The sequence below is a fragment of the Scleropages formosus genome, chromosome 19 (genome assembly GCF_900964775.1).
Source record: "Scleropages formosus chromosome 19, fSclFor1.1, whole genome shotgun sequence".
NCBI lineage: Eukaryota > Metazoa > Chordata > Actinopteri > Osteoglossiformes > Osteoglossidae > Scleropages > Scleropages formosus.
The window spans coordinates 19585632-19608123 of NC_041824.1; the positions used below are offsets into that span (position 1 = coordinate 19585632).

At 46.2% G+C, this 22492-nt stretch overlaps 1 protein-coding gene and 1 long non-coding RNA gene across 2 annotated transcripts; both read left to right on the forward strand.

Annotated features, from left to right (window-relative positions):
* Positions 1-19929: 19929 nt before the first annotated feature.
* Positions 19930-20633, forward strand: LOC108939073 (putative high affinity immunoglobulin gamma Fc receptor IC). The gene is made up of 2 exons (XM_029246153.1): positions 19930-20202; positions 20308-20633. The coding sequence occupies exons 1-2, from the start codon at positions 19971-19973 to the stop codon at positions 20580-20582; spliced, it is 507 nt and encodes a 168-aa protein (XP_029101986.1). The 5' UTR covers positions 19930-19970; the 3' UTR covers positions 20583-20633.
* A 3-nt stretch (positions 20634-20636) lies between these two features.
* Positions 20637-21973, forward strand: LOC108939075 (uncharacterized). Its single transcript, XR_001966483.1, has 3 exons — positions 20637-21069; positions 21154-21213; positions 21734-21973. It is a non-coding gene; the product is annotated as an uncharacterized LOC108939075 (long non-coding RNA).
* The last annotated feature ends 519 nt before the right edge of the window (positions 21974-22492 follow it).

Below are 22492 nucleotides of genomic sequence, written 5' to 3' on the forward strand. Positions count from 1 at the left end.
TTTTAAATTCTTCATTTCTGTTTCTAAAAAGTGTTTTATCATTCAGTTAAGTCCCACCTATTGCCCTGTCTGAGGATATTGTCCATGGCATGAAACCACTGACCACTAAAGTCTCTGCATTCATTCATTATCTTATTATAGTAATATACACATACACACACACTTTTAGAACCACTTGTCCCATACAGGGTTGCGGGGAACCGGAGCCTAACCCGGCAACACAGGGCGTAAGGCCGGAGGGGGAGGGGACACACCCAGGATGGGACGCCACTTCGTCACAAGGCACCCCAGGTGGGACTCGAACCCCAGACCCACCGGAGAGCAGGACTGTAGTCCAACCCACTGCGCCACCACACCCTCCCATCATACTAACACATTTTTAAAATATTTTATATCCGGTTAACCTCTACCCATGTTGTTTCTTCACTCTCAAAACTTATTTCTGTTTCTGCTGTATCTATTTAAATATTTGTAATAACACCAAATGGATTTTTTAAGGTTTTATATTCTGTCTTAGATCTCCATTGCGAAATTTAATAAAATATAATATGCTGTGAATAATAAATGATCAATCTATAAAGTGTTAAATAAAGTGTTTTAGAACTGTGAGTCTGTTTTTGTAGATTCTGTTTCTGAAATCTGTAAAAGAGTTGTTTGGTTTAAAGCTGACCTTCCCGCTATTCTCTGAAGACCTAGTTTTTCACAGCACTGGTGGTTAGATGGTTGTGGTTTATAAAATAAGAACATGTTTTAGGTTTCAGATGTAACTATAGCAGTTCGTCTATGCTGTTGCTAGGCAACTGAAGAGTTGTCCCTTAGAAGTTAACAATACACAGTTCTCACAAAGTCATGACATGTTAAAGTATTGATCTGCTGCAATGTACTCACATTAGTAAACTGAGTACGAGGATGTTCAAACACGTTTCTATATGAACTGTGCACTGGGGCTGAGGTAAACCTGGCCTGCAGCTCCTGGAAGGCGTGACCAGCCTTTTCTGTCCATAGTAGGTGCATGGTCTTGCTTGCAGTCAGAGCAGTGAGCGGGGCTCCAATGTTGCTGTACCCGTGGATGAACCTGCGATAAAAATTTGTGAAACCTAGAAAGCGTTGAAGGGCCTTTACCATGGTGGGTGAAGGCCAGTCCAGCACTGCTTGTACCTTACAGGGGTCCATGGCAACCCCCTCCTTGTTGAGGATGTACCTGAGGAACGATACCTAGGGTTGATGGAATAAGCATTTCTCCCCCATGACGTACAGGTGGTTCTGCAATAACCAATGGAGCACAGTTTATACTTCCTGGACATGTTCTTCTTGGTCCTAAAAAAAAACGAGAATATCGTCCAGGTACACCAGGACGCATTCATTAACCAGATCTCCCAGCTCATGATTTACAAAGGCCTGGAACATGGAGGGGGCATTGGACAGGTCAAAAGGCATTACCAGATACTCATAATGCCCCAGTGTGGTGATGAAGGTTGTCTTACACTCATCACCCTCCCTGATTCAAATAAGATCATAGGCATTCCGGAGGTCCAACTTGGTAAAAATAGTCGTCCCATGTACCCGTTCTAAGGCAGAAGTGATTAGCGATAGAGGAGAAGGGTATCTTACCATGATGGCCTTCAGACCCCCATGATCTATACAAGGCTTCAACCAGCCATCTTTCTTCCCTATGAAGAAGAAGCCAGCGGACACTGGGGTTGTCAAAGGTCTGGTGATGCCCACTGCCAGGGCCTCCGAGATGTAGTTCTTCATGGCTTGCTGCTCTAGAAGGGACAGGGGATAGATCCGACCACGAGGAGGAGTGGTCCCTGGTAGAAGATCTATGGTGCAATCCCATGGGCAATGTGGTGGCAGCTCAGCAGCGCAGGCCTTGCTGAAAACCTTGGAGATCCTGATACTCTGGTGGAATCTCTGCCTGGGAGGCCCCCTCAACTCCTTCCACTGAAGTGGCACAAGAAGGCAGGTGGAGACACGAATGGGAACATTCCTCACCCCAGGCTACAAGCTCCCCAGTGCTCCACAGGAACACCAGGTTGTGACTAGCAAGTCGGGGGAAGCCAAATAATGAAGAACTCGATCTCCTCCTGTGCAAACCCCTTATCCATACAACACCCTGCGGCCTCAGAATTCACCAATGCCCTGGCCTGTAATACCCGCCCAGACCATGACAAACTAATGGGTACCGTTAGCTGCCCGGAACGGAGAGAGGGACTGGCCTGTGGTTCCTGTCAGGTTCTGCATGAGGGACGCATGGGGCAGGAGGACTGAAAATGTCTTGGCTCCCCATAGTACATGTATAGCCGGTCCTGGAAATGGCATCTTCCCTCGTCGGGGATCAGGCACCCCACCCCACCCCTACCTCTGGCTCCTTATCCAGGGAAAGGGATGGGGGAACTGCCACCCACCACCATGGAGCCCGCTCATGGGCTAAATTGTCCATGACCACTGCAGTTTCACTGAAACGGTGCAAGGTCCACTCCTCACCCCTGTATACCAGCTTTGGCAGAGACCGAGTGATTGAAGACCACCTCAAGCTTTTTCTGGAATGCCGCATACTACATATGGGTGTGGGATGACCAGGCGCCGGTCCAGTGAGGAGGGACAATACAAACGTTAACTTTCATTCATCTGCCTGATACATTAGTGGCGAGCTAATAAACACTGGTTCACACTGCATCAGAAATCCTCTGCAGTTTTCAGGCAACCCATCAAACCTCTCCAGAGTAGCCAGGCAGGTTTCCAGTTCAGGGGCTTCTGGGGGAGTTGCGTGAGGAACCTCGCATGGAATAGCTTCTGGTTCCGTGGGGTCTTCAGTGGTGTTAATTATTCCACTGTCCTGGAGAGCAGCAAGCAGCCCATGGAGCATGTCCTGAATCTGTTTCAATGACTCCTCCTGGGCTCCTATCTGAGCGCCTTGTGTCGAAACAGCAAGACGCAGGCGCCTGAGCTCCGCTGCACCCATAGTGGAGGCGGAACCTTCTGTCATACTGTGGTCCGGAACAGAGGACAGATGCAAGTGCGAGCTCCGGTTTTCTTTATTGAGGGGCTTTAACGCAAGAAATGTCAGGGGATGGTCTGGGGTCAGGTGATCCGCAGCCGTTGTTGCAGGATGAAGGCAAAGGGCGAAATTTAGGCGAAACAGACCAGAGAACAATACCAAAAGAGCAAGACTGGAAAGGATGAGTGGAAACCACTGCAGTGGCACATCTGCAAGATTCCTCTTCAAGGTGCTTCCAGGGCATCTCTTTTATGCGGTGTTCCCTGAATCGACGGCAGGTGTCGCTGCTTGACCACTGATTGGAGGCATGACACTCATTTTTCCCCAAAAACATTATTGCTTTTCTGCTAATATTTTGATACAGTTTGATGAGGAGGAATTTCCTTTTATCTCATGATTTTCGTCTGTTACATTTCTTACAACATTTTGTTTTGTTTCTGATATGACATCTTAAAAGTCTTTTTTTTTTCTTTCTTGCACTTTCTTCTTGAAGGGTATTTTACCAAATTAGAATTTTACCATTAAAATGTTAAGTTTTATCAGACACAGAAGGTGTCACGTCCCTCACAGCCAGCACATTGGCGACACCTGCCGTTTTGTGGTGACATCCTGGCCCTGGCCCACCACAGTAAGGGTGCTCCAATGCTTCTTTGGCTTCACCAACTTTCATCGTCAGTTTATTAGAAATTTCAGCACTGTGGCCGCTCCCCTTAATGCACTAACCTCCAGCAAGGAACGATGACTCCCTTGGGGAGAAGAAGCAGAGAGGGCCTTCCAAGAACTAAAGACCCAGTTCACCTCTGTTCCAGTGCTGAAATAACCTGACTCTTCTTTGCCATTCATGGTGGAGGTTGATCCCTCTTCAGTAGGTGTGGGAGCTGTCTTGTCCCAGAGGCAAGGAGATCTGCCGAAACTATACCCCTGTGCTTTCTTCTCTAGAAAGATGACCCCAGCTGAATGTAATTATGACATTGGAAACAGGGAACTCCTTGCTATTAAACTCACGCTAGAAGAGTGGTGCCGTTGGTTGGAAGGCACTGTCCATCTCTTTTTAGTATTTACCGATCACAGAAACCTTGAATACCTTGAAACCGCTAAGAGGTTAAATTCCCTCCAGGCCTGATGGGCGCTGTTCTTTACCAGATTCAACTTCACTGTGTCCTATCAACCAGGTTCCAAGAATAGGAAAGCCGATGCCTTATCCCGAATTCACGACCCTGAACCGACGCCCACCAATGCAGAGGGGATCTTACCCAAGGGATGTGTGGTGGGTCCGGTCCAATGGCAACTTCTCCAAGACCTACAAGAACCCCAGGCTAGTGAGCCTGAACCTCCTGGGAAACCTGCAGGATGAGTTTATGTGCCCAGTTCCTTCCACGCGGCAGTGATGAAATGGACACATGAGGCCCGGGAGGCAGGGCATCCTGGTATCCAGCGCACCCTTTCTCTGTTACAGGGATGATTCTGGTGGCCTTCAGTGTCCAATGATGTCCGGGACTTCGTCTAGGCATGCGCCACCTGTGCTCACACTAGAACCCTGCCCAAAAAGGCAGCAGGTCTCCTGGAACCCCTGCCTACACCAACCAGACCCTGGACCCATGTTGCCCTGGACTTCCTAGTTGACCTGTCGGCCTCCGAGGCTAAGACAGCGATACTCTCTGTTATAGATCGCTTCTCCAAGGCCTGCAGACTGGTGCCTCTCCCGAAGTTGCCCACTGCTTTTGAGGTCACTGAGATCCTATTCGAGCACGTCTTGAAGTTGTACAGACTTCCCAAAGATATTGTTTTAGATCGGGGACCCCAGTTCACCTCCCGAGTATGGAAGGCCTTTTGGAGGCGACTCAGAGTAACGGTTAGCCTTACCTCTGGGTACCTCCCGGCCGTGGAAACTTGGCACAGTGAGAGCGCCTGCGTGTGGAGGACGGTCCGGAACCACCTGCTCCGCAGTATGGAACAATATAAACGTCAAGTGGACTGACACCGACATACCCTTTCCTTTGTACCAGGGCAAAGAGTATGGCTCTCCACCCGGGATTTTAACCTGAAGACACCGTCGAAGAAACTCGGGCCTCATTACATAGGCCCCTTCAAAATAGTACGCCGAGTAACACCGGTTACTTACTGCCTTCAGTTACCTCCTGACCTCCGAGTACACCCCACGTTCCATGTCTCCCTCCTGAAACCAGTAGGAGTGTCCCTACACCAGCTGCCGGGAGACACCACACAAGCCCCTCCGTTGCCTGTTGATGGTAACAGAACCTACAAGGTCCGAGCCCTACTGGACTCTTGCCGACGGAGGGGTCAGTTTGCAGTATCTGGTGGATTGGGAGGGGTACAGCCTGGAGGAACGCTCGTGGATGGCCGTTTCTGATGTTCTAGACCCTGATCTAATTGCTGTCTTTCACAGGGACCATCCAGAGCATCCAGCCCCTCGCCCCCAGGGCCGCCCATTGGTGGGGGGATTGTTGTCACATCCCACGCAACCAGCACATTGACGACACCTGCTGTTTCCTAATGGAAACAAGGATAAAGAGGGACGCCGAGGAAGCCTGGATGCGGAACCTTGTTTTGCCACCCTTGTCTCCTCTCCAGCAGTGTTACAGTGAACATTTTCCGATATCGACCTTTGCCTTTGTATTTCCTGACCACGTTCTTTGTCTAGCCCTCTGTAGTACATTTGCTGATCGCCTGACCTATGCCTGTCCCACGACTTTGTTTTTTGGATTCCGTTTTGGTTTTATTAAACATCTTTTAAAGAAACTCTGCACTTGAGTCCATCCTCGTTAAAGCGCAACCATGACAGAAGGCTTGAATTACATACTTATGACATTGTTGTCTCTAAAATTTATTTTGGTTTCCTTTTCCTCAGTTTCCAGTGCTGTAGAGAATGTGATATGTATCTCTGTGGGCATCTCCGCTCTCTTCATCCTGTCCGCCATTTTGATACAAGAATTCTGGAGTATTCCAGGGTGTTTGAGTCAGACATTCATGAGTAATGAATGAAAAAAATTACAGCTATTAAGTGCTGCTTTACCAAATGTAAAACGTGTTATTAATGAATATGTAATAAATAGAAAGATGATATAATTTGATGTAAAAATACAGTTGCAAAATGAGAAATCTATAATGAGGTTTACAACTTTCTCCACAAAATATTTTTAATTTACTCTCTTGACTCGTATGCTTAACTCTCTGAAATCTACAAGCAAAAAAAAATAAACATTTCAAATGATGAAAAGTTTTCTTTCAGGAAGAAAGATTTTTCTATTTATCTTTTAATGTTGCACAGTGTTTGTGCAGTATACAGTAAGAGAGCATTATTGTGATGCATTTTATTTTGCTGAAATATTGTTCTTACATTTCTCTGACACATTTCTCCCAAGCGATCTGCAATTATTTAAACCCTTAGACAGCTGGGTAACTTTTAGGGTAGCAATCTGGGGAAGTATCTTGTTCAAAAGTACTATAGCCAGTGGTGGGAACGGAACCTGTGAACTTTGGGTACCAAGAGAGCAGCTCTAACCGCTGCTCTACCAGCTGACCTATTTAGCATTGACACAGTCAACGAACTGAACTTAAAACTTATTTGATTGTGTTAAAACCTCTTTTAGGCCACCTTGTTTCTGGCTGGGGGGGCAGTGGAACACTGAGTTTGGCCTGTGCCTACTCTCTGGTGGGTCTGGGCTTCGAGTCCTGCTTGGGGTACATTGCGACAGACTGGTGTCCCATCCTGGGTGTGTCCCCTCCTCCTTCAGCCCTGTGCCCTGTGCTGCTGGGTTAGGCTCCAGCTCGGTAAAACCAGTATAAGGTGATACAAACAAAAGAAAGATGCAAACACAGAAAAACAACAATAATAAGGTAAACAGGAAGCCAGAGAAAACAATCAAAATCACAATAAAAGAGGTTCATAAATCCAGACGCAAGCTCTCCAATGACCTCCAGGAAGTGTCTCTTCAATATCTGGGAAGTCCCGCCTCTCCTAGTCCAGCAAATCAGGTCCATCACTCCTGGATTGATATTGATGGACAGTTGTGACTCCAAAACTAAGTCAGAGGAGGGAAAAACAAATTAAAAAACGCAATGGACACCCACTGTGAATGTAAAGAAGAACATTACTGTGTTGCATTTTCATTTCACTGAAAAACTGTTCTAGTCCAGCAGCAACACAGTTAATGTGCTAAATTTAAAACTTATTTGTTTGTGCTAACACCTCATTTAGACCCCAGTTGTTTCTGGCTGTTCCACAGACTACAGACATTGAGCCAGGAGTGGAGTGTAAGATCAGGACAGAGAGAAGAACACAGGTCACACATAAATAGAACAGTCTCCTTTTCATGCTTTTAGAAACACCTATAAATATGTCATGGACTCATTGCTTTTTAAACAACTGTTTCATTTTACCTACTTAACAAAATGTGTTTGTTACACTTGAATAATTTCTGCAAGCTTTTTCTAATAAGTATATACTTAAGATAAACTTACCTCAGGCTATTACACATCAAGTTTCATGTGGAAACAGCAGAAACAAACATATCAAGAAATACTTATGATTTACTCAGTCAAAGTATGACTGTATTTTTTCTTTTTTTAATGAACCTTACATAATTACAGTGAGATGGGAAAATTTACTTTGTTCTGAAATTTATTAGCAACGTACAAGGTAAGCTACTGAGAAACTTCTTTAGCTTCATAAACTACTGCTAGATGTTTTATCACTATATTGCAAGATATTTTCAACATGCATATATGTTGATGTTAATATATAGTGGGGAAAAAAATTTAAGTAGTCCAAGGCAAATCCCCAGATTGATTTTGTCTGTATATACATAAGTATCTATAGATTATATAGTACACACACAAAAACAAATACATGTTGAGATACGTACATGGTATGTATTTCATTTCCCATTCAAAGTGTAAGGGCTACAACCATAAGAGTCCACAAGATGGGCACATTGTAAGATTTTTCACCTTTTCATGGTCTTTTCAGCCAGTGAGAATGACCACACCAGTTTTTAAAATTAAACTTAATAGAAAATTTAATTTAACTTAATTGGATCACTTAGTTAAACTGACAAATCATCTGTCTTTATGGAAATAGTGGTTGAAATGAAAGGGATGTGAAATAAATGTTCTTGAACAAAAATTCCATTAAACAAATATTTAAGAGTAATTGTATTTATTATTTATAAATTATGAATAGCTACTGTTCTAATTTTTTTGTTTTTATGCACAACAGACATCAGTAAAAAATGTTTGAACGTTTTTAGTAAGATTTTGTTACGTCTCTCTATACTTAAATCATAGTTTTCTCTTGAGGTCAGATTGTTTATTTCGTGTCATATGCAAAACAAGTTCAGTGTGTTCCGTGGTTTCTGCTGTTCTCTGACCTGTGGTACTCAGCAGTGAACATGTTTCTCTAAAGAGCACATGACCTGGTAAAGTCCAATCATGTCATTTCTCTCACTTGCGGAAAAGTATATACACTCAGACAGCATCTTTTGAACAAACTTGAACAAGAGGCTGAACAGCTAGACAGCTCATTTACATAACATGATGAAGCCCTGTGGAATATGTTTATGGACTTGTGAGTAGACATTTATGTTACAAAATCATATGTAAGATCATATATAGTTTTATATTTGATAACTTTCAATTAGCAATTCGGCTAAATCATCCAGAGTGAATTACTATGTTTAAAGGTACTTGAGCAGAGTCCAACCTAGGAAATTCAGCTGGATCACTGCACCTCTCTTGTCCTGTGTCTGCATCTATTTCTCTCTGTTTGTTGGAGTTTTCTCTGAATTGTACGTGTCTTTGGAGAAAAGCATCTGCTAAATTAATAAATGTAAATTAAGTCATTAAATTACAATGATTTATGCATCTGTAAAGGAGAGTCACACTAGGTAGATTTCCAATTAGTAGTAGGCCTATGTGTCAGCTATAAAATAGGTCTGAATATACATTCATACTTTGATATGTGACTTTTAATAACAACACAAATAACTAACGGAACCCAGGAGTGGTGGGTATTTGGACCACAAAGGTTTAAAAGTCTTTAAAACTCCAGCTAAATGTTTATCTCTGTTACTGTTATATAGCTTGATCATTATGAGAGAAGAGAACTCTTTTGAAATTAATTGAACTGAACTGAGTCCCAAAGAGGCCAGATAGTTTGTGCCTGAATTGCAGGTGTGTTGGTCACAAAAAGTGCCAGATTGAACGTGTCAAGGAAAACAGTGTGAAAAGTGACAGCATAGCCAGATTTGGGCAAACTTGATCTACAAGGAGGACAAATGGTAACAATTTGATGCCCACTGACAAGGACATATACATACTTCACAGGGTAGTTGCTAAATGCCATTAAAGTGCAGACTCAAAAATTACTTCCGTATCCACAAAAACTGTATGTTGAGAACTTCACAAAGCTGGAATTTGTGGTTGGGCTGCTGTTCAGATACTGCTTATATTGAAAGCCAACACACACAGAGACACAACCTGGGGTAAGGAGAACAAAACATGGATTGCTGGGCAGTTGAAAAAAGTGTTATGATCTGATGGGTCATTGTTCATATTATTTCATATATACAGAAGGGCTTAGAGTGGAGAAAGCCAAATGCTGGGGTAGCATCTTTGTCAAGGGAGTCATTATGTCCAATGATTGCGTTGCATGGTTGTTTAACGGTATCAAGGAGTATGATTCCATTTCACAAGATGGACTCAATTGTGGAAATACTGTTTCCTCATGATGTTCCCGTATTCCAGGATGACGATGCCACTGTACACACAGCTAAACAAATTCAAGAGCGGTTTAATGATGAAGTCACTCTGGAAAGTGGCTTAGGTCTATTTGAATCCGCACTGCAAGGTTCAGGAATAGCTTTTACCTCATTGCTGTTAGAGTGTTCAACACTGACTAATGTCTCACTTTTTGCAACTAAAATTTACACTGATCCCTGCAAGCACATCACTTGCATTGTCACTTTTAAGTGTTCTGACTGTTTATTGTTATTGGCATTATTTATAGTTTTTATGTGTGTGTGTGTGTAGTACTATCTATTGTGGTGTCTGCAGTCCGTGGAGAAGCACTCAGGAAACAATTTCATAGTACTTTGTACATGGTACTTGTACTTATGACAATAAACCTTGAACATAAACTTGAAGTCTGACTTCAGGATGGAGTCAAATACCTTTCAAGACCTTACCAATTACTAGATCTACACACCATTGAACCTTTGTAGGAAGTTCTGGAGTGAAGTAGATTTTCCCCTTTTTCATCCCCCAAATACCTGGACACTTTTCTTTTTGAATAATGGTGCAGTATCCCACTACACACAGTTCAAGACTTGTATGACAGTGTTCCAAGAATGAGAAACTCCTATTTAGGTCCTTATTGTTAATATACAGGTCGGGGGGTGTGGTGGCACAGTGGCACGGTGGGTTGGACGGGGTCCTGCTCTCCGGTGGGTCTGGGGTTCGACTCCCACTTGGGGTACCTTGTGGAGGACTGGTGTCCTGTTCTGGGTGCATCCCCTCCCCCTCTGGCCTTACGCCCTGTGTTGCAGGGTAGGCTCTGCGACCACGTATGGGACAAGTGGTTCAGAAAATGTGTGTGTTAATATACAGTGTTTTGGATATTCTGTCTGAAATTTTTATGCATTTTCTTGCTGTGTGGGGGCACGGTGGCACAGTGGGTTTGGCCGGGTTCCACTCTCTGGTGGGTCTGGGATTCGAGTCCTGCTTGGGGTGCCTTGCGGCAGACTGGCGTGCTATCCTGGGTGTGTCCCCTCCAGCCCTATGCCCTTGATGGATTAGGCTCTGGTTCATTGCCACCCTTCTTGGGTCCTGTGTGTGCGTGCTGCTGCATTACTTGTTTACAATGAAAATTTCTCCCTATAAAAAGTGTCTGGTATATCAAACACCTGAATATTTCATAAAGAGTCCAGAGGAAAGCTTTAACCTCCTCTTGTGGAAAATGTTCACAGCTATGTTCAATTGTAGAACGCATTTTAGAACAATACTGTTGATTTAAGGTTGATTTATGATTTATTCCTTGATGGTCTAAACATGTAAGAGGTCATACAGTTTTTGGTCATGAAAGCAGCTGACAGGATGTCATATTTAAAGTGTAGATGATACAGGATCTCCTCAGTGTACTCCAGGTGTCTTCACTGACTGACTCGTTTCATTTGCTTTGTCGACTCATCCTTTTCCTAATTTCAACAAAACCTGAGTAGTCTGTAACAACAACGTGATATACACATACACACACATTTTCAGAACCACTTGTCCCATACAGGGTCACAGGGAACCGGAGCCTACCCGGCAACACAGGGCGTAGGGCCGGAGGGGGAGGGGACACACCCAGGACGGGACGCCAGTCCGTCACAAGGCACCCCAAGCGGGACTCGAACCCCAGACCCACAGGAGAGCAGGACTGTGGTCCAACCCACCACGCCACCGCACCCCCACAACGTGATATATTATATGATTAACAGAGTATAAAACTTTGCAACTGACTGGCTGTACAAGATTTTGCAATTAAATAAATTATTGTTTTTTTTTAATAACAAAGTTCAGAAATATGTCTAAATATTTATACAGTCCTTTATGAAGACTTAATTTTACTGATTAAGATAAATACATACACGTGCACTGCTTGTCCAGAGTAGGGTCACGGCGAGCCGGAGCCTAACCCAGCAGTGCAGGGTGCAAGGCTGGAGGGTGAAGGGACACACCCAGGACAGGATGCCAGTTTACTGCAAGGCACCCCAAGCAGGACTCGAGCCCCAGACCCACCACAGGACAAGCTGCAACCAAACCTGCTGCGCCACCGCACCCCCCTGTCACGTCCCTCGCAGCCAGCACATCGGCGACACCTGCTGTTTCCTCATAGAAACGGCTATAAAGAGGGATGCCGGGGAAGCCTGGATGTGGAACCTTGTTTTTGTCTCCTTTGTTTCCTCTCTAGCAGTGTCACAGTGAACCTCTTCCAACATCGACCTTTGCCTATGTATTTCCTGACCACGTTCTTTGTCTAGTCCTCTGTACTACGTTTGCTGATCGCCTGACCTACGCCTGTCCCATGACTTTGTTTTTGGATTCCGTTTTGGCTTTATTAAACGTCTGTTTACGAAACTCTGCACTTGAGTCCGTCCTCGTGAAGCGCAACCATGACCGAAGGTTCCGCCTGCAACCAGGACTCAGTGGAGTATGCACAAATGCATGCGGCGCTTGCCACGCAAGGCGAGATTTTGGGAGCGCAAGACCAGTCACTGCAGTGCCTGGAACAGACAGTAGACAGATTGATCCAGGCTCTACAAGCAGGGGGAATCATCCAACCCGCCACAGTGACGGCCCCCGCTGAACAAGCCCCACCTGCACCACCAGAAGCCTCCAGTCGAGCTACACATATCGCCATTCTGGAGCGGTATGATGGCAACCCCGACCAGTGCCAGGACTTCTTCATGCAATGCGAGTTGGTTTTTGAGAGCTCCCTTCGCATGTATCATACTGATGATGCAAAGATAGCATTCGTACTATCGTTGCTGAGCGGCCCGGCCCGGGCCTGGGCTGCAGCAGGGTGGCGCACGCATCAGAGAACCACCTATGCCGTTTTCCGTGACAAATTTGAAGCGATCTTTGACTACCCGCACGTGGGGCACGCTGCAGGTAACCGTCTCATGCGCCTCAGCCAGGGGAATAGGACCGTGGCTGAGTACTCTCTTGAGTTCCGACCCCTCGTGGCCAAGAGTGGATAGAACTCCACTGCCCTCCTCACCTGTTTCTGCAAAGGGCTGAACTCCCAGATCCAGGAAGAGCTCACGTACAGGGGTGAGGATTGGGACTTCGACCTGTTTGTGGAGACCGCCATCTCCATCGACAGCCCTGGGGAGGCCAGACCATCCACCCGGGGTCCGGCCCCGAGGAGGAACCCGAGCCCATGCAGATAGGACAGGGTCATTTTGGGACAGAAGAAAGAAGAAGGCGTTTGGTGGGGAAACTGTGTCTCTATTGCGGGTCCCAGGAGCATCTCCATGCCATATGCCCGGTTCGACCACCCCAAGGGACCTCCAGAGACACGAAGGTGAGTCCTGGGGAGCACCGGGGACAGTTGAGGTTGCCAGTGAGTATTGCCTGGGAGGGAAGCCAGGTACAGGCAAGTTCCCTAATTGATTCAGGAGCAACGGGCTGTTTTATGGACTGGGGCTTTGACAGAGTGCACCATGTCCCTCTTAAGACATATGAGGTCACCCTGAGAGTGAAAGCCCTCGATGGTCGACCCTTGGGGTCAGGGGTAGTGGATACCCGAATCGTCCCTCTCCTGCTTGAGACAGGAGCCTGTCGCCACGAGAAACTGACCTTCTTTCTGATCCGAGCTCCAGACACCCCGATTATTCTAGGTTACCCCTGGTTGACTCGCCACGACCCGGTCTTCAAGTGGAGCATCAATGAGCTGGTCTCATGGGGAGAGTCCTGTCGTTCGTTTTGCCTCACTCTTCCTTGTTAGGCCACGTCGGTGGAAGGGGTACAGGGCCTCCCCCAGCCGGAGATACCCCCTGACTACGAGGACCTACGAGAACTCTTCAGTAAAGCCCGCGCCGCTGAATTGCCTCCTCACCAGTCCTGGGATTGCGCCATTGACCTCTTACCATGTACTACACCACCTCGGGGTCGGGTATATCCTGTCATTACCGGAACAACAGGTCATGCAGGAGTACATCAGGGAGGCCCTCGCGGCCAGGCTGATCCAGCCTTCTACTTCCCCTGCGGCGGCAGGGTTTTTCTTTATCAGTAAGGAGGACGGGGGACTAAGGCCATGCATAGATTACCAGGGGTTGAACGCTATAACGGTCAAATACCCACACCCTTTGCCTTTGATCGCTCCAGCCTTGGAAAGTATTCATGGTTCAACCTGGTTTACTAAATTAGACCTCCGCAGCATGTATGACTTGATTCGGATCCATGAGGGGGATGAGTGGAAGACGGCCTTCTCCACTACACTAGACCATTGTGAATACAGGGTCATGTCATTTGGCCTAGCTAACGCCCCCTCGGTTTTCTAGGCCTTTCTGAACCACATGTTGGGGGACTTCATTAACTGCTGTGTTATCGTCTATCTAGACGATATCCTGATTTACTCCCGGACCCGAGAGCAACATATCCAGCAGGTACGGTCGGTCCTCTGGAGACTCTTACAGCACCGTCTCTATGTCAAGGGAGAAAAATGTGAATTCCACCAACGCCAGATCTCGTTCTTGGGTTACATCCTGAGCTGGGAAGGAGTTTCCATGGACCCCAGGAAGGTCAGTGTGGTGACATCCTGGCCTCGACCCACCACAGTAAAGGCGCTCCAACGCTTCCTAGGCTTCGCCAGTTTTTATCGTCGGTTCATAAGAAATCTTAGCACAGTAGCAGCTCCCCTTACTGCGCTAACAGCTAGCAAGGATCAAAGACTCCCTTTGGGGTCGGAGGCAGAGAAGGCCTTCCAGGATCTAAAGAAACAGTTCACCTCTGCTCCAGTGCTGAAACAACCTGACCCTTCCTTGCTGTTTGTGGTGGAGGTCGATGCCTCCTCAGCAGGTGTGGGAGCAGTCCTGTCCCAGAGGCAAGGGGACCCGCCGAAGCTATACCCCTGTGCTTTCTTCTCCAGGAAGATGACCCCAGCCGAACGTAATTACGACATTGGGAACAGGGAACTCCTTGCTATTAAACTCGCGCTTGAGGAGTGGCATCACTGGTTGGAGAGTGCTGTCCATCCGTTTGTGGAACCTAGAGATCACAGAAACCCTGAATACCTTGAAACCGTGAAAAGGTTGAATTCCCGATAGGCCATGTTCTTTACCCGTTTCAATTTTACTGTGTCCTATCGACCAGGAACCAAGAATAGGAAAGCCGATGCCTTATCCCGGATTCACGACCCTGAACCGACGCCCGCCAACCCAGAGGGGATCCTGCCTAAGGGATGTGTGGTGGGTCCGGTCCAATGACAACTCCTCCAAGACATCCAAGAAGCCCAGGATGGTGAGCTAGAACCTCCTGGGAAACCTGTAGGTCATGTTTATGTGCCCATTTCCTTCCTCACGGCAGTGGTGAAATGGGCTCATAAGGCCCCGGAGGCAGGGCATCCCGAGATCCAGCGCACCCTTTCCCTGATACAGGGACGGTTCTGGTGGCCTCCGGTGTCCGATGACGTCCGGGACTTCGTCCAGTCCTGCAACACCTGCGCTCAAACCCGGACCCTGCGCGAAAAGGCGGCTGATCTCCTAGAACCTCTACCTTCACTGACCCGACCCTGGACCCATGTAGCACTGGACTTCCTAGTTGACCTGCTGGTCTCCAAGGGTAAGACAGTGATCCTCTCTGTCATAGATCGTTTCTCCAAGGCCTGCAGACTGGTGCCCCTTCCGAAGTTGCCTACAGCTCTTGAGGTTGCTGAGATCCTGTTTGAACAAGTCTTTAAACTGTACGGACTCCCGAAGACATTGTTTCAGATCGGGGACCCCAGTTCACCTCTCAGGTGTGGAAGGCCTTTTGGGGACGACTCGGAGTAACGGTCAGCCTTACATCTGGATACCACCCGCAGGCCAACGGCCAAGCAGAACGCCTATATCAGGATGTAGCAAGGTATCTCCGAGCCTACTGTTCCCAAAGGCCGCACCATTGGGCTCACTACCTGGCCTGGGCAGAGTATGCCCACAACTCTGCACCGCATACGTCCACAGGTATGTCGCCCTTCCAATGTGTTTTAGGCTACCAGCCTGTTCTGTTCCCTGGAGAAACCTCCCAGAGTCCTGTTCCGGCCGTGGAATCTTGGCACAACGAGAGTGCCTGCATATGGAGGACGGTCCGGTCCCACCTGCTCCGCAGTGCGGAATGCCATAAACGTCAGGCGGCCCGGCACCGGCGTACCCTTTCCTTCGTACACGGGAAAAGAGTCTGGCTCTCCACCTGGATCTTAACCTGAAGGTCCCCTCAAAGAAACTCAGGGTTCATTACATCGGCCTCTTCAAGATCGCGCGACGAGTAACACCGGCTACTTACCGCCTTCAGTTGCCTCCTGACCTCCGAGTACACCCAACGCTCCATGTCTCCCTCCTGAAACAGGTAGAAGTGTCCCTTCACCAGCCGCCAGTCGACACCACACAAACTCCTCCGCTACCTCTTGATGGGGACAGAGGCTACGAGGTCCGGGCCCTACTGGACTCTCGCCAACGGAGGGGTCAGTTTGCAGTATCTGGTGGATTGGGAGGGGTACAGCCTGGAGGAACGCTCGTGGGTAACCGCTTCTGATATCCTGGACCCCGATCTGATTGCTGCCTTTCACAGAGACCATCCAGAGTGCCCGGGCCCTCACCCCCGGGGGCACCCTCCTTCTAGGCCCAGGGCATACGGGTCGCCCGTGGAGTGGGGGGTACTGTCACGTCCCTCGCAGTCGGCACATTGGTGACACCTGCTGTTTCCTCATAGAAACGGCTATAAAGAGGGATGCCGAGGAAGCCTGGATGCGGAACCTTGTTTCGCCTCCTTTGTTTCCTCTCTAGCAGTGTCACAGTGAACCTCTTCCGACATCGACCTTTGCCTTTGTATTTCCTGATCACATTCTTTGTCTAGCCCTCTGTACTACGTTTGCTGATCGCCTGACCTACGCCTGTCCCACGGCTTTGTTTTTGGATTCTGTTATGGCTTTATTAAACGTCTGCTTACGAAACTCTGCACTTGAGTCCATCCTCGTGAAGCGCAACCATGACACCCCCAATTTAAATAAATATCTTTCTTTATAGAAATCAAGAATGTATGAGACCCACTGAAGTGGAGATAACTGTTGTATATCATGTACAAAGTAAGTTACAGCTGTCACATGTGTTCTGCTGTTTTCTCACACATTCAGTTAACTGTACGATCGTTATGTTTCACTATCTGTACATCTTGTGACAAAATTTCAAAACTAAAAATCAAGACTTAATCAGCTGCTACACCCCTACTAGACCACTTTACTTGTCTACTTCTGCTCGCTTGGTGGTCCCACGCATGATAAGTAAAGCACAGAGGTTCTCTTTTCTGGCTCAATTGTGGTGGAATGACCTCCCCCTCTCACTGAGAACTGCAGAAACTCTTGTCTACATTCAAGAATGGTCTGAAAATTCATCTTTTCCAGTTTCACTTTGCCCAAGATCTCTCAAGCTCATGTATGGTGTAAATGTTCATGCACCTTGACTTTATGATCATAGTCAGATAAGCCTTTACACAGCTGCTACTCCTGTATTGTATGTAAATGTCTATGTACCATGGGGGTGCGGGGGTGCGGTGGCTTGGACCCCAGTTCTGCTCTCCAGTGGGTCTGGGGTTCGAGTCCCGCTTGGGGTGCCTTGCGACGGACTGGTGTCCCGTCCTAGGTGTGTTCCCTCCCCCTCTGGCCTTGCGCCCTGTGTTACCGGGTTGGCTCCGGTTCTCCATGACCCTGTATGGGACGAGCGGTTCTGAAAATGTGTGTGTGTGTGTGTCTATGTACCTTTAAAAAAAAATAATTAAAAAATTGTAGAAAGGTGATTAGGATTAGTCTGTCTTGAATTTGTGCACCTACTCTAGCAATGAACATCAGTAGAAAGAAACTAACTAGATTCACTTAAGAATAGCATGTTTGCAACAATGTCTCCCTTTCTCTTAATGTAATGCACAAATTGCATTTCTCTGAAGGGGGCATGCTGGCGTGGTGGTGTGGCAGGTTTGGGTTGTGTCTGCTTTTTGCCGGATCTGGGGTTTGAGTCCCACTTGAGGTGCCTTGCGACAGACAGGCATCACGTCCTGGGTGTGTTCCCTCCCCCTCCATCCTTGCACCCTGTGTTGCCAGGATAGACTCCGACTTCCCGCGACCTCGCTGGGCACAGGTGGCTTCAGTCAGTATATGTGTGTGTGTATGTATTTCTCTGACATGTACATTGCTTTGGAGAAAAGTGTTTGCTAAATTAATCAATGTAAATGTAAATTTATACAAAATCAGCAGCTTTAAGTGTACGTAATATGAAGACACACAGAGAACACATACAGTGTACTTGAAAGGAAAGAAATGGAGGGAAACCTTTAAGAGTTTCTATGTATATATTTATGAAATACAGATGAGATGAAGTAATCTGTTATTTCTAACTAAGTTGGTGCCTTTTTTTGAAAAAGAAACTGCTGAGAACAAACTATTTAACGTAATTTGACTGTTTGGTTCTTTCATAGACATAATGGCTCCTCTCACCATTATCCAAACAGGTAATTCTCCAGATCTTTGATTAAGAAAACCTTTTTCAGTGTTTAAATAAAGTAAACAGCTAAGCTTTTCTTTCTGCCCCAGACTGCAGTGCTCAGGTTGTGCTGACTGCAGACCCTCCATGGTCAGATGCGTTCCCAGGAGACAATGTTACTCTCACCTGTCAGGTCACTGGATCTGAGGGCTGGATGTTTCTCTGGAGCAGAGTGAGAAATGGAGAAACCTCCCAACTTCAGGGATACAGTGGCAAAGGAGGATACCAATACGTACTGAGTCCAGTGAGAGAAACAGACCAAGGACAGTATCAGTGAACTGGGAGGAGAGGAAATGAAGTTTTACTCAGTAACTTCCACAACCTCACTGTGTCTAGTAGGTCATTTTAATTAAATAATTAACTGTGAATTTGCCAATAAATTGTTCATTTTCCTGGGGGGGGGCACGGGGGCGCAGTGGGTTTGACCGGGTCCTGCTCTCTGGTGGGTCTGGGGTTCAAGTCCTGCTTGGGGTGCCTTGTAACGGATTGGCGTCCTGTCCTGGGTGTGTTCCCTCCCCCTCTGGCCTTACGACCTCTGTTGCCGGGTTAGGCTCCAGCTCCCTGCGACCCCATATGGGATAAGCAGTTCAGATAATGATGGTGTGTGTGTGTGTGTCTGCATGTCTGCTCATTTTTATGATGAAGTTGAGTTTTCTTACATTTTCCAGGTGATCGTCCTCAGGCTGCAGTGATCCAGACCCCCCCAGGCCCTTTGTGGTTCACTGGAGAAACTGTGATCCTCACATGTGACATCAGGAGAACATCAGGAAAGTGGAGATATTCCTGGGCAATGAAGAATAAACAAGGAGCTCTAGAGAGTCTGACTCCCAAGAGCAAAGAAGAGCAACAAACTCACACCATCCAGCCTGTGACAGAGTCACACAGTGGAGAATATCTGTGTCAGGGAGAAAGAGGGAAAGAGAGAGTAATACATTCTTTACCTGGATCTGTTGTGTTAAAGGTGTCAGGTAAGTAAAGGAATTGTTTATTTGAAAATATGTTTCATTGTCAAACCAAATTAAATATTTGTGTCAAATACCATATACCATCCTTAATTTTGATGAACCTTAAAGTGTTTTTTAATATTAATCATCATAGAAAAGACTGAAATAACACACTCTCAGTCAAGTATTATATTATATTATATTATATTATATTATAGTGGGGGGCGTGGTGGTGCAGTGGGTTGGACCACAGTCCTGCTCTCTGGTGGGTCTAGGGTTCAAGTCCCGCTTGGGGTGCCTTGCGACGGACTGGCGTCCCGTCCTGGGTGTGTTCCCTCCCCCTCCGGCCTTACGCCCTGTGTTGCCGGGTAGGCTCCGTGACCCCGTATGGGACAAGCGGTTCTGAAAGTGTGTGTGTGTGTGTGTGTGTGTGTGTGTGTGTGTGTGTGTGTGTGTGTGTGTGTGTGTGTGTGTGTGTGTGTGTATTATATTATATTATATTATATTAAGAGGGTGCGGTGGCACAGTGGGGTTGGCCTGTGCCTGTTCCCTGGTGGCTCTGGGGTTCAAGTCCTGCTTGGGGTGCCTTGCATCAGAATGGTGCCCTGTCCTGGGTGTGTTTAAAGGATGGATTTTAAATCTTTTACATCTCCTGTGTGTTGGACTGTGACTGCTATCTTTACTTTTCCAGGTGTCCCACAACCCGTCCTGAGTCTACAGTCTGGATGGACAAACATGTTCCTCACTGAAACAGTCACTCTGAGGTGTGATGTTCAGGGGATCTCTAGTCACTGGGTGTATAAATGGTACAGAGATGGACAGGAGATTCCCATCAGTGGAGATGGAGACACTTACACAATCCTGTCTGCTGCTCGGTCACACTCTGGACAGTATCAGTGTAGAGGAGAACTTCCAGAGAGAGCAGTGACCTCCCCACACAGTAGCTCTCTTCTACTCACTGTATATGGTACTGTATAGCTTTCATATTTTGCATTTACGTTAACATGCTGTACAACGTTTTTGCTGTGCTGAAATAATACCATGAATGTCTTTCCTTCTTCTGTTTATGAAGAAACTCCCCCAAAGCTTCAAATATCCATGGAGACCCACAGTGAAGACATTTATACAGGAGAGAGACTCTCACTGACCTGTACAGTAGATGGAGATTCAACTGGCTGGAAGTATCTGTGGTACAAAGACACACAGGGAGCAGTTCTGTCCAACACTGACAGTGACAGGACTGATGGGTCCAGTTACACCATCAACTCTGCTGCTCCATCCCACAGTGGACAGTACTGGTGTCGAGCTCACAGAGGAGGGTTTTACTACAATTATCAGAAAATCTGAGGCCCATAATCACAATCACGAAATAAAAAAAAAAAAAGACATGAAAGTGAAAAGGTTACCTATCCTACTATTTACTAACAGTTGAACAAGAACCAAAAACAAATTAAAACAAAATATTTTTTTTTTCAAATTAATAAAATGAGGAGGATTAAGAAATCTTCCTGATTTAGCCAAGATAGAGACATTTTCTAACCCCACACTCATGAGAAAACTGAAATACTGTGGATAGAAAGTGCTTCACTGCATGGAGAAATTGCAGAAGGGTTTGTCTACTGCAGTGGGACGCTCTATACTGAGTACAGAAAAAAATGTGCTTAATTTGTATGAATAAATTTCCATTAATTCAATGTCTGCTAACCAGGGGATCTGCATCTGTAAAGGGCTGTGTATGTTTACCAAAGGCTGCTGTGATTTCTTGTAGGGAGAAGGAAGAAAGCCCAAAGTAATGAGTTTTACTCCAATGTGAAAATGGAGAACAGAAGGGCAGGTGAAGTGTAGTGAGTCTTGTCTTCTGATTTTGGGTGCTACTGTTCCTTATGAGGCTTTTCCTTAAGTATTTTTTGATCTGCAGGCACTTTTGTCACACCTCTTGCCATTTATGAGAATATTGAGGACATGACTGAAAACACAGGTTAGTCTCTGTCCTCTGTACTCTTTCATTGTACTAATCCTTACTCTATCTCTCTCAGATTTCAAGGATCTTCTTAGCTCACAGAGACCTTTCCAGATATCCATCCCCACAGTACCTTACATTAGTTCCATAACTATCAGTGATAACAACTATAGTCCTATAGTTAAAAATGTGAGTAATTTTTACATCTGCCTGTGTTTGTGGATGCTCAAGAAGCACTACAGTATGAATGTCTACCAACTGTGGGAGTGGATCTGGATCTGGAACTGACTTACCATTATGTTGCCACCTTGGTCAAACACAGGAGCTCTTTCAGCACCAGGCTGGTCCACTTGTGCTGTTGTGCTTATCAAAGGAGCTCATTGCTGCCAGCAGCCATCAGACTCATTTTGAGAGATGAATAAAATTGTCATTCGTTCGTACGTTCGTTCATCAGACTATATAGCTGCAGGTAAATACAAGTAGGATTTTTCATCTTACTTTGTTTATTTCTGTTTCTAAAAAGTGTTTTGTTTTTCAGTTTCAGGCAGTTAAGTCCCACCTATTGCCCTGTCTGAGGATATTGTCCACAGCACTGAAACCACTGACCACTAAAGTCTCTGGATTCATTCATTAGCTTGTCATATTAATATATATTTCTTTTCATATTTTATGTCCAATTAACCTCTGTCCGTGTCATTTCTTCACTTTTAAAACTTCTCATTTCTGTTTCTGCTGTATCCATTTAAATATTTGCAATAACACCAAATGGATTTTTTTTCTTGTGTGGTGGTGCAGTGGGTTTGGCTGGGGCCTGCTCTCTAGGGGATCTGAGGTTCGAGTCCTGCTTGGGGTGCCTTGTGACAGATGGGTGTGTCCCCTCCCCCCCAAAATTGCACCCTGTGTTGCTGGGTTAGGCTCCGGCTCACCGCGACCCTTTCCCCCCCATCTTGGGACATGTGGTGTCTGTGTCTGTATTCTGTCTTAGATTTACGTTGAAAAAACTATAATATGCTATCAGTAATAAATGATCAATCTATAAAGTGTTAAATAAACAGTGTTTTATAACTGAGAGTCTTTTTTGTAAATTCTGTTTCTCAAACCTGTAAAAGAGCTGTTTGGTTTAAGGCTGACCTTCCCACTATTCTCTGAAGACCTAGATGGTTGTGGTTTATAAAATAAGAACATGTTTTCGGTTTCAGATATAACTATAGCAGTTTATCTGTGCTGTTGCTAGGCAACTGAACAGTTGTCCGTTATAAGTTAAGAAGCAAACACAGTTCTCACAAAGTGACAACGT

Bases quoted from the DNA above. Each gene is read 5' to 3' on its own strand.
- LOC108939073 (XM_029246153.1), top strand. From the start codon at position 19,971: ATGTTCCTCACTGAAACAGTCACTCTGAGGTGTGATGTTCAGGGGATC. The intron at 20,203-20,307 runs GTACTGTATAGC...CTGTTTATGAAG, and splicing joins TCTTCTACTCACTGTATATG to AAACTCCCCCAAAGCTTCAA.